Source organism: Wyeomyia smithii, chromosome 3 (genome assembly GCF_029784165.1).
Source record: "Wyeomyia smithii strain HCP4-BCI-WySm-NY-G18 chromosome 3, ASM2978416v1, whole genome shotgun sequence".
Classification (NCBI taxonomy): domain Eukaryota; kingdom Metazoa; phylum Arthropoda; class Insecta; order Diptera; family Culicidae; genus Wyeomyia; species Wyeomyia smithii.
In genome coordinates, this window is record NC_073696.1 from 18,839,208 (window position 1) to 18,851,999 (window position 12,792).

General features: G+C 43.2%; 1 protein-coding gene across 3 annotated transcripts in view; it reads right to left on the reverse strand.

Moving 5' to 3' along the window:
* The window catches only part of LOC129732650 (klarsicht protein), a 446,402-nt gene that overhangs the window by 368,085 nt on the left and 65,525 nt on the right, over positions 1-12,792 (reverse strand). For all 3 annotated transcript variants that reach the window (XR_008729309.1, XM_055693703.1, XM_055693702.1), the window contains exons 2-4: positions 919-1,498; positions 615-860; positions 391-558 (exon numbers count right to left, since the gene is read on the reverse strand). Coding sequence is in view for 2 of the 3 variants with exons in the window: in XM_055693703.1 (XP_055549678.1) it covers positions 391-558; positions 615-860; positions 919-1,227 (723 nt within the window). In the remaining variant the exon portion in view is untranslated. The remainder of the gene's footprint in view (positions 1-390; positions 559-614; positions 861-918; positions 1,499-12,792) is intronic.

Here is a 12,792-nt window from a genome sequence, read left to right on the forward strand (position 1 = left end):
AGGGAAAGACCTGTTTTCAAATAAGTTTAATAAAAAATAATTATTAAAAGATAAATAAAACCACGAACATTTTTTTTCACTTTAATCTTTGACATACAGATAAACGAATTGACGCACGCAAACTTTTGCCCCACACTACCCCGCGTATAAATAGATGGGCAATTCTCAGTTCGCCGATGTTCGCTTTCAATCTCTTCAATCGTCACGGTGGTCATAAAAGCTGAGAAATCAATTAGACAAGAAAACCGCTCGGTCCAAACCCGATGACAGGCAAACCGCCTGGCGGCTTAAAAGGTTAATTCCAAGCAGCGCTATTCTAGCTTCTTTCTCAATTCGGCAATAATTCTATCAACACTCGACTCAAAATAGCCAAAAGAAAGCCGCACTTACCGAATGTTCGCCCGATAGTTTCAGCAGCTGGTCGGTCTTCATCTTCTTGATCTCCGTGACAGAAGCGCAGGATATGCGCGATACTCGCTTCTCCATTTCGCGAATCCACTGCCGCAACAATCGCGGATCCCCGTAAAAAGTCTGCATTGGGGACGGATTGTATAAAGCCTAAAATACAAAATGAATAACGAACCGTTCTGTAACTGTTACTTCACAACACTTACCTTCCGACAGCAGTCCACATCGTCCTCCTCCGCCCGCACTATGGGACCTTCGATTTCGCCTCGAGCTTCCCGGCAGCTATCGAGCAGATTGGTGTCCATTATGAAATTGTAGTTGGTCTGTAGGGCCGCCCAGAAGTCGTCTTTTCCGATGCCGGTCGTGGTGCTGCTCTGGAGACTACATGAGCTGTGGCTGTGGCCACTGCCCCACGATCGGCGCCATAGTTCCCGTTCTGAGTCGCGTTTTTTCTAAAAAAAAAAACAAGAAAATAGGTCAGATTTTATCTTATTTGTAAACCATATTCACCTTCAAACTATTGTAGGGCCGATCGATTCGCAGCCGGTTCTGAGCCATCTCCGAACCCTCGGTAGGACCCTGCGGTGGCAGTGAGTTGAGCGACAGTGACGGTTTGATGAAACATCCTGCGGTACTACTGGAAGCGGCGGCAGTCGGTGTCGTTGGATTTTGTGCGGTTCCTCCTGTCAGTGGCAGGGGGTTCATCCGTGAACATCCGGTTTGTGTCGATGTCGAGGTTGACGGCACGCCAGCCAGCTCCGGTTGCTGTTTGGACGCCGTGCGTCCAATTCTGTCCTCTCCGGTTGGTGGCTTCATCATTCTGGCTAGGGGTAAATTTCAACCTCAGGTGTGTGTAGGTCTGTGTCTTTTCCAGGGGAAGTGTCCAAATATGATGCGGCTTGAGCAGCCTCCGGGTCCAGCTTTTCAACGGGAAAAGAAGTGGTGGAGTGACTGACGCTCTCCAAACTGGCAAGCGACGAGAGCCGGCATTTTTGATGATCGATTGGCGAGTGATCTGCTTTCCGGAACCAGATTGGGGCTTAGATCATATTCTGTGATTCACAAAATGAATATTTTCATGTGCGAAAATCTGTTTGGAAGAAAAAACAAAAATTAGACAAGCGTTCTGTTTTGGGAATAGTTATTGTTGTAAAAAGCGGATGCTAACAGCAAGCTCTTCACCGATCAGGATCGCGTACTAAATCAATCAACGGCTGTCTGCTATTGATGCGAAGTAGCCACTAACTTTGTCGTTAGACTATGTCAGCAGAATGTAAATAAGAATAACTGAAGACGTGCGCGTTTATCGCACAACCCGAGTATATTCCACAAGTCAATGCGCTTTGGCGTCGAAACGTTCGGCGCCAATACCTGCCTGTAGTAGGGTCAAATAAACCCATAAAAATCAAGCGGCTTTGCGAAGTACGCTGAGTCATTGCCACAGTGTTGCCAGTTTAATGAAAAACTCACACAAACGAAGATCCCATGAGCTCTGCGCGAAAGTACCGCATTCTAAGGTGCTAATCCCTTTCATGTGGGGACCTGCGCGCTTCAAGCCACTGGAGACAATCCGCACGCGAGATGATTGGGTAAGCATTTCCGTTGTTGTTCGCGCAACGCGACTAAAAAAATACGAGAACAAATAGAAAGGGAGAGCGCAAACAAACAGACACTCGACGCCACATGATGACACGAAACAACAAAAAAAAAGACCAACTCCGAACGCAGGGATCATTTTTCACTCGAAATTAGTTTTCCTCTGGTGGACGTGAAGATCAGAACGCAGCCAGAGCGGAAGGCGGAAAATAAATGACCGCCTAACGACGTGAAGAGTGAAACGGAGGAAATGCAAATAAATTACCAAGATCCGACTCAGCCGTTCGACTGGAGGAATTCAAAGCACACCGTGTTGAGATTGCGGTTTGGGTGGGAGTGGGAGGATCCTCACTTCGCCAAGCATAACCGAAGACCCATTTTGAAATGGGTAATAAACGGCCTGTGCGCGATCACAGTACATTCCTTAGCCTGCGACGTGTTGCGTGTGAGTGACAGTTCCTGGAACCGGTACCGCGCTGCTACTGTCGCTGATTCAACGTTTTATGGAGACCTCGTTCATTCCCTCAGCAACGCAATCCAAACTATTTCGGATTTAATTCGATCCGTACGCGAAACTATGTGCGCCGCATTTAGCATCGGACGAACCGCTCACTTTGAGGTTAAGATTACAGCATAGGTGAGACGACATCTCGAGTGGCATCGATTTGAATTTCCCTCGAAACTTAAGCGGCTGCAAACCATGACAATAATGTGCAAAATGTTATGTGCAGCGCTGCATAACGATCGTTCCTCCATCAAATGCATAAACAGCGCTCGCAATACTAAACTCGAATCATAATCAAAGCAAGCTGTACACAAGCCCTTCACCGCCTGCTCGTTGCTAGGGACGGTTTGGCCCCACAATCATTTGTCGTCATGGCGCACTTTATGTCTTGTGGTGAAGCGATTAAAAAGATTTAACATCCCACTGCTGCAGCTACTCTACACGGATGGATGCCGCGAGACGTCTTTTAACTACTTTTCGCCCATGTTCCGCGGTACGCACCGTGGAGAATCGATCACACCGCCGTGGGTGGTGGTGGCGGTGGAAGGCTGGGGAAGGGAAAAGTGTCTGTGGAATTTCCACTCTCGATTATTTTCTACCGAGTTTCTGTCCCTCGAGAGGCAGAAAAAAAGAACCGTGCTGCCAGCCAGTGCATCATCAAGCGAGTTCACGATGACTAACCACTGCGGGAAACGCAAAGTGCCTTCGGTTTGTTTTTGTTTTGACAGACGGCGACGCACACTTATCTTTCCACTTCATCCATCGTTGAGTCGCGCTCGTACGGCAGATGATAGGAAAGCGATTACCGATGCACTTTACATGCAGTTTACATGTGTTTCGCATCTCAATCAAAGTGATGGAGTGGCATAATTTCCCCTCCACCAGATGCACTTCGAAGAAACTGAACTTCACAGACTTATAACTAATGACTGCGATCTGCCGCAGACCGGCTTCGAACTGTTCTCCATTGCAGTTTTTTCTTCTATTTTTGCAACGACCTCATTCCAAGAAAAGTATTTTTGGAAGGCATTTGGTAACATTCCATCGTAGCTTTACTTTCAATCGAGATCACCTACCCTAGCGGAGAGAGTACAAGCGAAGCGATATTTAGGGCTCGTCTTCACCACGTAGAGCACGGCACACGCAGCCAATGGATCGAAACGTCAAAAAAAACCGGGGCATGTGAGGATTTTTTTCGATTAATAGCTAAAACTGAACCACGACTAGCAGTGCAATGAGCCGAGAAATTCCCCCCTTCGAAGTGGAGTAGAAATCAGCAAGCCGGTGTTGCCCTGCAGGCGCAAAAAGTTCGACCCCTTCGAAGGTACGACGCACTGTTTTTAAAAGGTACCTACAATGGAATGACCAACTGAGTTTGATCTAAAAACATAGAAACGAAGCGTAAAATTGAAACCCAACACACAGTCAGGGGTCCGGGCCCGAAATGGAAAACATCGGATGCTGGAGTGTTAATTTGTTTGCTTGGAAAGCTCTGTCGACAGAGGCAATTGTGAGCACGTGGATTTCATGCTACTTTTTCTTATTAGAAATTTTGTCGCAGCACTGTTTCCGGCGTTGCAGGTTGAGTTAAACGAAAATTTATTTCCACTTCATGGAAAAATGTCACGCAGAACCTGCGGAAACTGTACAAGATGTCAACTACATTCAAAATAAAAAATATCTAAAAATGACTATGTACTGAATGGAAAAATGTCATAAAGGTTCAAAATTGACAAAATTTCAATAATGGACAATAGATAAGAATTTCGATAATTTCACAAAGCCAAAAGGTCTCTAAAGTTAAAATATGTGGAAAACATGTAATTGGTCGAAAATAATGAAAAATTCGAACAAATGGTAAAAATTCATAAATTCCGAAATCCGCAACGAATTTCGTACCAACTCGACCCGACGTTGGCAGAACTCTCTCAAAATCCAATAAAACTATGTGGGTGTGTAGGCTTTACTAAAGTAAGCCATGAAAATGAAGTATGCAATCATTTTTCAAAAATGTGTCTAGACTAAGATTTGAAATGGTCTAAAGTGTTTGAACCTTATATTTAAATTGACAAAAGCTAAGGGCAAGTTGTCAAGGAATAGGTTTTAAAAAAATGGATGAAGTTTTCATTTTGGAATATTGGAAAAATCGAATTTCAGATTCTACACCAAATGAAATTGATACAAATTGAAACAAAAATTGATTTAAAACAGATTAAAATTCTCTAAACTCAAGTTTAGCTGGGCAATTTAGTTACCTGAAACTTTTCTGAACATTGCAAAATGAGCAGTATAACAGAAAAAAAATAACAAAAAAAAATCATGCCTGTTTTACTTTTAAATGGCCATGCGTCTCCATAACAGTACGGTATGGAAAAGTACAAGGTGAAGGTCTATGCTGTTTCCTATTTTCGCAATAAACTATTAAATTAAAACATAATAACAACGATATAAAGTCTCATAATGGCAGTTATTGTCATGGACTAAACGAATCAATAACGGATTCTTTTCCCGAGTTAGTTCCAAAATACGGGTAGAAATAAAAACGCGTTAATTCCAGAATCAGCGTAGAAAAAACTCATTTTGGGCTTCATTTCATCAAGGGATTCCTGAGGTTACGATCTTTCGCACCTTCTTTCACGAAACGAATGTCCCTCAAAAAAAAAATTATAGCGTATTCGTCAAACTCCCGAAAGGTATCAGGATGTGGCTCTTAGGTGAAAGCTTGCGTAAGCTGCATATGGGTATCTTAGGCACACTAGGCCTCCTCGACAAGATTCCAACTCTGTACAGCAAAAAGTGACGAAATGCCCATCTGCAATTCGAACCACAGAATTTTGGACAATCCGATCAAAATTGCTGGCATTGCGATTTCAAGGCGGCCAACATGACCATAAACTCCAGTTTAACAGACGGGTCATTCCATCTCAAGTGTCCACACCTCATGCCAACGATCTTCTCAGATTTGCCTCAACAGGGTGGCGAAAATTTTTTCACAATTAAATTCACTGATTTTCCCTGATGTTTTCTGAAATAAACATCAACTCCTCTGATATTTTTCAGCATTCAGCACAAGGAAAGTGCAACCTAGATGAACGCAACTCGGAAATCCCAGTGAAAAAGTGTTCGATCGGATATGAAACCAAACAGTAAAGGTATCGCATTAGCCTTTTACGCTGAAAAAAATTCCATATTGACGCTGAAAAGCCGTTTAAAAAGAATCGCGTCTCGGTTAAAAACTTTTCCCTGATTTTTTTTTCAGTTTTCCCTGATATTCCCTGAATTTCCTGATCGAAAAATGAATTCCCTGATTTTCCAGGTTTTCGACACCCTGCTCAAACTTTGAGGAATTGTGCAATAATCCCAACATTGGTGCCGATTTAACCATCCCTCGCTCCGTGGGACCTTCTCCATTTAAATAAAAGTGACATTTTTCGTCAAAAACTTTTAATAACTTTTAAATATATGAAACATTAAACGTTATTTTTTTTTGAGAAAATTATTCCAAAAATCTAAAAACTAGATTCCTATTTTAGGTGGCAGTGTAATGCTCTTCTTGCAATTTGAAAATCATATTGCATTTCTTAGGAAATAAGTAAGTTTTGCTTTCAAATTTTAAAAATTTCACACTTGTCACTCCGAAGTATTATGAGCAAAACAAAAGTTGAAGCATTTTTAAGAAATAATATCAAATTTTCTTTGGTTTAACCACTCTTCTTTTTTAAGTTTGTTTATAAATTATAAACTGCGGTTTGAAAAAAATTATCAAAGAATCCATAAAAATCGATATTGGTAGTGTTGCCAGATATATTATTTTTGCATCTTTTTAATTTAATCGCATTTCTAAGAAAAATTTACACGAACAACATTTATCACTCAGAGGCATTATGAGCAAAACTCGTCAAGAAATAAAGTCAAATTTACTTTGAAACGCTTATAATGTATATATCATGAGCCAATCTCGAGATAAAGTGACGTGTCGATTCTATCATGGTACGTTTTTTGCGCGTTTCGTTTTTATCACTCTCGAATTTATCACGCAAAGCATTTCGGTTTTATCACGTTTGTGATATATGAAAAATATTATAAAAACAAGAATTCATTTATCATTCCGAGTCGAACAACCAAGCGCATCGGTTGTGTTTATCGGTCGTCTCGATATATTCGCAAAAAATAATCGAACAAAAGACATCGTTTGCCCGGTCCGGTCTAACGAGTGCTGTGCAGTGCAAAATAAATCCGCTTGAAGGTCAACCGCTATTGTTTGCTTTGTTGCTGCGTAGCTGCGCCGCCGCTGCTGAACCGAACGTTTCGGTGTTTAGCTGTGTTGAAGACAACCAGAGCTACATAGAGGAAAGTGTAAATCTGCACAGCTGCCGGCTGCCGGCGGCTGCACCCAACGATTGCGTGACCACATTGTCGAAGACAAAGCATCGCTTGGAATCAAAGAAAAGGTACGTGTTTCTTGTCGGTGTTAGGGCGCTAGCCTTAGCACAATGGAAGAGGATACCTCAATCCCCGATCCCCCGACACCGAACCCTCCTGACTCTGTCCCTCCTGCTCCTTCCCCCGCTGTCCACTCTTCAGTTCCCCCTCGTGCCAGGCTCTACCTTGACGAAACAGCAGGTTCACGGTTCGTTGTATATTTCCGGCCAAAAGCAGGACCTAAGTCGAAATCCCTGAACATTATACAAATTTCGAAAGACCTGACGTCACGCTTCAAGGCCGTGACTGAAATAATCAAGGTTAGACCAAACAAGCTCCGTGTTGTGGTCAATGACCTGAAACAGGCCAACGATATAGCTTGTTTCGAGCTCTTTACTCGGGAGTATCGCGTATACATACCGGCCCGAGACGTGGAGATCGACGGCGTCGTGACCGATCCGAGTTTGTCCGTCGAGTGCCTCTTGAAGGATGCTGTAGGCTGTTTTAAAAACAGCAGCCTTCCTGAGGTTAAAGTATTAGAAGTAAAACAATTGCGATCTGAGTCACTCGTCGGCGACAAAAAAGTTTACACTCCGTCAGACTCGTTTCGTGTCACGTTCGCCGGGTCTGCATTGCCGAGCCACGTCTTGATCCACCGGGTTCGTCTTCCTGTGCGCTTATTTGTGCCCCGTTTAATGAACTGCACCAATTGCAAGCAGTTAGGTCACACAGCCGCCTACTGTTGCAATAAGGCACGGTGCGGTAAGTGTGGAGAGAACCATGCCGACGATTCCTGTAGTGCGAATGCTGAAAAATGTATCCACTGCGGGGAGAATCAGCATGAGCTCTTCACATGCGCGGTGTACATGCAGCGCAAGGATAAATTAAAACGGTCTCTCAAAGAGCGTTCAAAGCGTTCTTACGCTGATATGCTCATGAAGACCACGACCACTTCTACCATAACAGCGAACCCCTTTGATCTGTTGTCTTCAGATGAAACCGACTCTGACGAACCACTAGAGGGAACTTCTTTTGCCATTCTTGGGGAGTCTAGAAATAGGAAAAATCTTTCCTCCCCTAAGCTTCCCAGAAAAGGTCCTAAGATTTCCCAAAGTGGAAAGAACAGTACAACCAAAACTAAAGGTGCTACGGAAAAACCGAAGCAAACCCCTCCTGGGCTTGGCAATTTAAAGTCTCAGAAGGAGTTCCCAGCACTTCCAGGAACATCTAAAACCCCAGTTGCTCCTTTTGCACATCCAGTTGACAAAACAAACGTGGATTGGTGAATTTTTCTAATATTGTGGACTGGATTTTCGAAAATTTCTATATACCTGATCCAATTAAAAACTTTCTTACAGCGCTCCTCCCAACAGTTAGATCATTTTTGAAGCAGTTGACTGCCCAATGGCCCCTCCTTGCAGCGATCGTATCCTTCGATGGCTAATTCAACTGCTAATTTGTAGGATTCTATCTCTATTTTACAGTGGAATTGCAGAAGTATTTTACCAAAAATTGATTCATTCAAAGTTTTGATAAATAAAAACAAATGCGATGCATTTTCCCTTTGCGAAACTTGGCTTACTTCGAATACTGATCTTAACTTCCATGATTTTAATATTATTCGCCTTGATCGAGACACCCCATATGGAGGAGTACTTTTAGGGATAAAAGTGCTATTCTTTCTATCGTATTAACCTCCCCTCGATTCCAGGCATCGAAGTTGTCGCATGTCAAATGACAATACAAGGTAAGAGCTTTGTATTGCCTCAATATATATTCCTCCCAGAGCACAGGTTGGGCTGCTCTTTGATTTAATAGAACTTCTTCCCTCGCCACGTTTGATTTTGGGAGACTTCAACTCTCACGGTGTGGCTTGGGGTTCCCCTTACAATGATAACCGCTCCTCTTTAATCTATAACCTTTGCGATGACTTCGACATGACTATTTTAAACAACGGTGAAATGACACGTATCCCGAAACCTCCAGCGCGCCCAAGCGCTTTGGATCTATCCTTATGTTCGACGTCGCTACGGTTGGATTGCACATGGAAGGTAATCCTCGATCCTCACGGTAGCGACCATTTGCCTATTCTTATTTCAATTACTAACGGGTCAACTCGCATGCGACCAATTGACATTCCGTATGACCTCACACGGAATGTTGATTGGAAGTTATACGAGGAAATGATTTCAAAAGCGGTCGAGTCGATTCAACATCATCCACCACTTGAAGAATACAACCTCCTCGCGGGCTTGATTCTCGACGCCGCGTTGCAAGCCCAAACGAAGAAATATCCCGGCGTAACGATTAAAGAACGGCCTCCCACTCCGTGGTGGGACCAAGAGTGCTCCGATGTCTACACGCAAAGATCCGACGCGTTTTTGGCCTATCAGAAGAAAGGTATACCTGGCGACTATATACGGTATTCGGAGCTTGATACCAAGCTTAAAAGCTTGGCTAAAGCAAGAAACGCGGATATTGGCGTCGGTTCGTGAACGAGACGTCGAGGGAGACATCGATGAGCACTCTTTGGAACACAGCCCGGAGAATGCGGAATCGCGTAACGGTCAACGAAAGCGAGGAGTCTTCAAGTCGGTGGATATTTGATTTTGCCAGGAAAGTATGTCCGGACTCTGTTCCTGAGCAAAACATTGTTCGCGATGCGTCTCCGGGCCACGACGCGATAGAATCACCTTTTACGATGGCAGAATTTTCAGTTGCCCTCCTGTCCTGTAACAATAACGTGCCTGGGTTAGATAGAATCAAATTCAACTTGTTGAAGAATCTACCCGGCAATGCCAAGAGGCGCTTGTTGAACTTGTTCAATAAGTTCCTGGAGCAAAACATTGTACCGCAGGATTGGAGGCAAGTGAAGGTGATCGCCATCCAAAAACCGGGAAAACCAGTTTCTGATCACAACTCTTATAGGCCGATTGCAATGCTATCCTGTATCCGGAAATTGATGGAAAAAATGATACTCCGTCGTTTAGACCACTGGGTCGAATCAAATGGTGTACTATCAGATACTCAATTTGGCTTCCGCCGTGCCAAGGGGACGAATGATTGTCTTGCGTTGCTTTCAACAGATATTCAGTTGGCGTATGCTCGCAAAGAACAAATGGTCTGCGTTCTTGGACATTAAGGGGGCTTTTGATTCCGTTTCTATTGACATTCTTTCGGGTAAACTTCACCGACAAGGATTTTCTCCAATTTTGAACAATTTTTTGCACAATTTGTTGTCCGAAAAGCACATGCATTTTACGCATGGCGATTTGGCAACTTTTCGCATTAGCTACATGGGTCTTCCCCAGGGCTCATGTTTAAGCCCCCTTCTTTACAACTTTTATGTAAATGACATCGACGAATGTCTGGCAAATTCATGCACGATAAGACAACTTGCAGACGACAGTGTAATCTCTGTTACAGGAGCCAAAGCTGCCGATTTGCAAGGACCATTGCAAGATACCTTGGACAATTTGTCTGCTTGGGCTTTACAGCTAGGTATCGAATTCTCTCCGGAGAAGACTGAGATAGTAGTTTTTTCTAGGAAGCATGAACCTGCTCAGCTTCAAACACAATTAATGGGTAAAACGATTTCTCAGGTTTTGGTACACAAATATCTTGGTATCTGGTTCGACTCTAAAGGCACCTGGGGTTGTCACGTGAGGTATCTGATGAAAAAATGTCAACAAAGAGTGAATTTTCTTCGTACAATAACCGGACAATGGTGGGGAGCCCATCCAGGAGACCTTATAAGGCTTTACCAAACAACGATATTGTCTGTTATTGAGTACGGGTGTTTCTGCTTCCGCTCCGCAGCAAACACACATTTGATCAAACTGGAGCGAATACAATATCGTTGTTTGCGTATCGCCTTGGGTTGCATGCAATCGACCCATACGATGAGTTTGGAGATCTTAGCTGGAGTACTACCATTGAAAAACCGCTTCTGGAGCCTGTCTTCTCGTATTCTAATCAAATGTGAGGTCTTGAACCGTCCCGTGATTGAAAATTTTGAAAGGTTAATCGAACTTAATTCTCAAACCCGTTTTATGACATTGTATTTCAATCACATGTCCCAAAATGTTAACCCTTCTCCGAATATTCCAAATCGTGTCAACTTATTAAATACTTCTGATTCTACTGTGTTCTTCGATACATCCATGATAGAAGAAATTCGTGGAATCCCGGATCATTTACGCGTGCAGCAGATCCCTAAATTTTTTTCCAATAAATATCGAAACATCAACTGCGACAATATGTTCTACACTGACGGATCACTTCTTGATGGGTCCACTGGCTTCGGTATCTTCAATAATCATTTAGCCGTCTCCTATAAGCTCGATAATCCTGCTTCTGTTTACGTCGCAGAATTAGCTGCAATTCAGTACACCCTAGGGATTATTGAAAAAATGCTCACGGACCATTATTTCATCTTTACGGACAGTCTCAGTTCTATTGAGGCTCTCCGATCGATGAAAGATGTTGAGCACTCTCCGTATTTCCTGGGGAAAATACGGGAACATTTGAGTGCTTTATCCGAAAAATCGTTTCAGATTACCTTAGCGTGGGTCCCTTCTCACTGCTCGATACCGGGCAATGAGAAAGCGGACTCTTTGGCTAAGGTGGGTGCAATTAACGGCGATATTTATGAACGACCAATTGCCTTCAATGAATTTTTCGCATTTGTACGTCAGAATACGATCATCAGTTGGCAAAATTCTTGGACCAAGGGGGAACTGGGAAGGTGGTTACATTCCATAATTCCCAAGGTATCGACGAACCCGTGGTTCAAGGGGTTGGATGTAGGTCGAGATTTCATTTGCGTGATGTCTCGGCTTATGTCCAATCACTATAGATTTGACGCGCATCTCCGTCGTGTTGGGCTCGAAGAAAGCGGTATCTGTGCCTGTGGTGAAGGTTATCACGACATAGAGCACGTTGTTTGGTCATGCTTTGTTCACCGTGACGCCAGGTCTAAACTTGTAGCTTCCCTTCAGGCCGGAGGTAGACGGCCAGCTGTTCCTGTTCGGATGTCTTGGCGAGCCTTGACCTACCCTACATGACCCTTATATATGTTTTCCTGAAATCCATCCATGCCCTAGTCTAGTCCCGTTCCCCTCCGTCTACACCCAACAAAACGACAAGAACACGTTTGAACATTAAGCACAAAACCAGCAACCAGACCCCGCACAATAGAACCAGGACCCAAGGACTACGAGCCTCTGTCCCAGCTCACGACATCGTGGCTCAGCAGAACGAATCCATACATGCCATTCGACGATTATCAGACGACCATTGAACAACAAAACACTGATTGGAAAATCCATGCTAGTTTTAAGTTAGACTTAATTTCAGCTCGTAGTCGGCAGCGAGGATAAAAAATTTGCTTTAGTTTTTCAGTCATCAGATATAAGTGGCGCCGTTAAACATTAAATTGTATTTGTGCCGTGTCAAATAAATGTTGTGAAGAAAAAAAAAAAAAGAATTTATTTATCGAGTGGTGCCAACTAGCGGCGAAAAATTGTCAGCCAGTTTTCAGAAAATCGCTATGTTTAACCCTGGAACAATATTACTGGTCGTAATGGTCAAATTCATAGGAATTCATAAGAATTCATAGGAATGGTCGAATAGCTATAATCTTTCATTTTTTTCGGGTTTAAGCTTTTGGAATGCACTTTTTTCATTTTGTCGACCAGTGTAATCTTATTCTGGGATTTAATTGAAAATTTTATAACGAGGGATCATTACGGTGTTAACAAATCGATACATAACAAATACCAGAGTTCGGTTTTTGGAAAATCGAGAACGGATTCGCACAATCTGAAAAAGAAGAGGGCTACGTCACTAAAAGCGAGTAG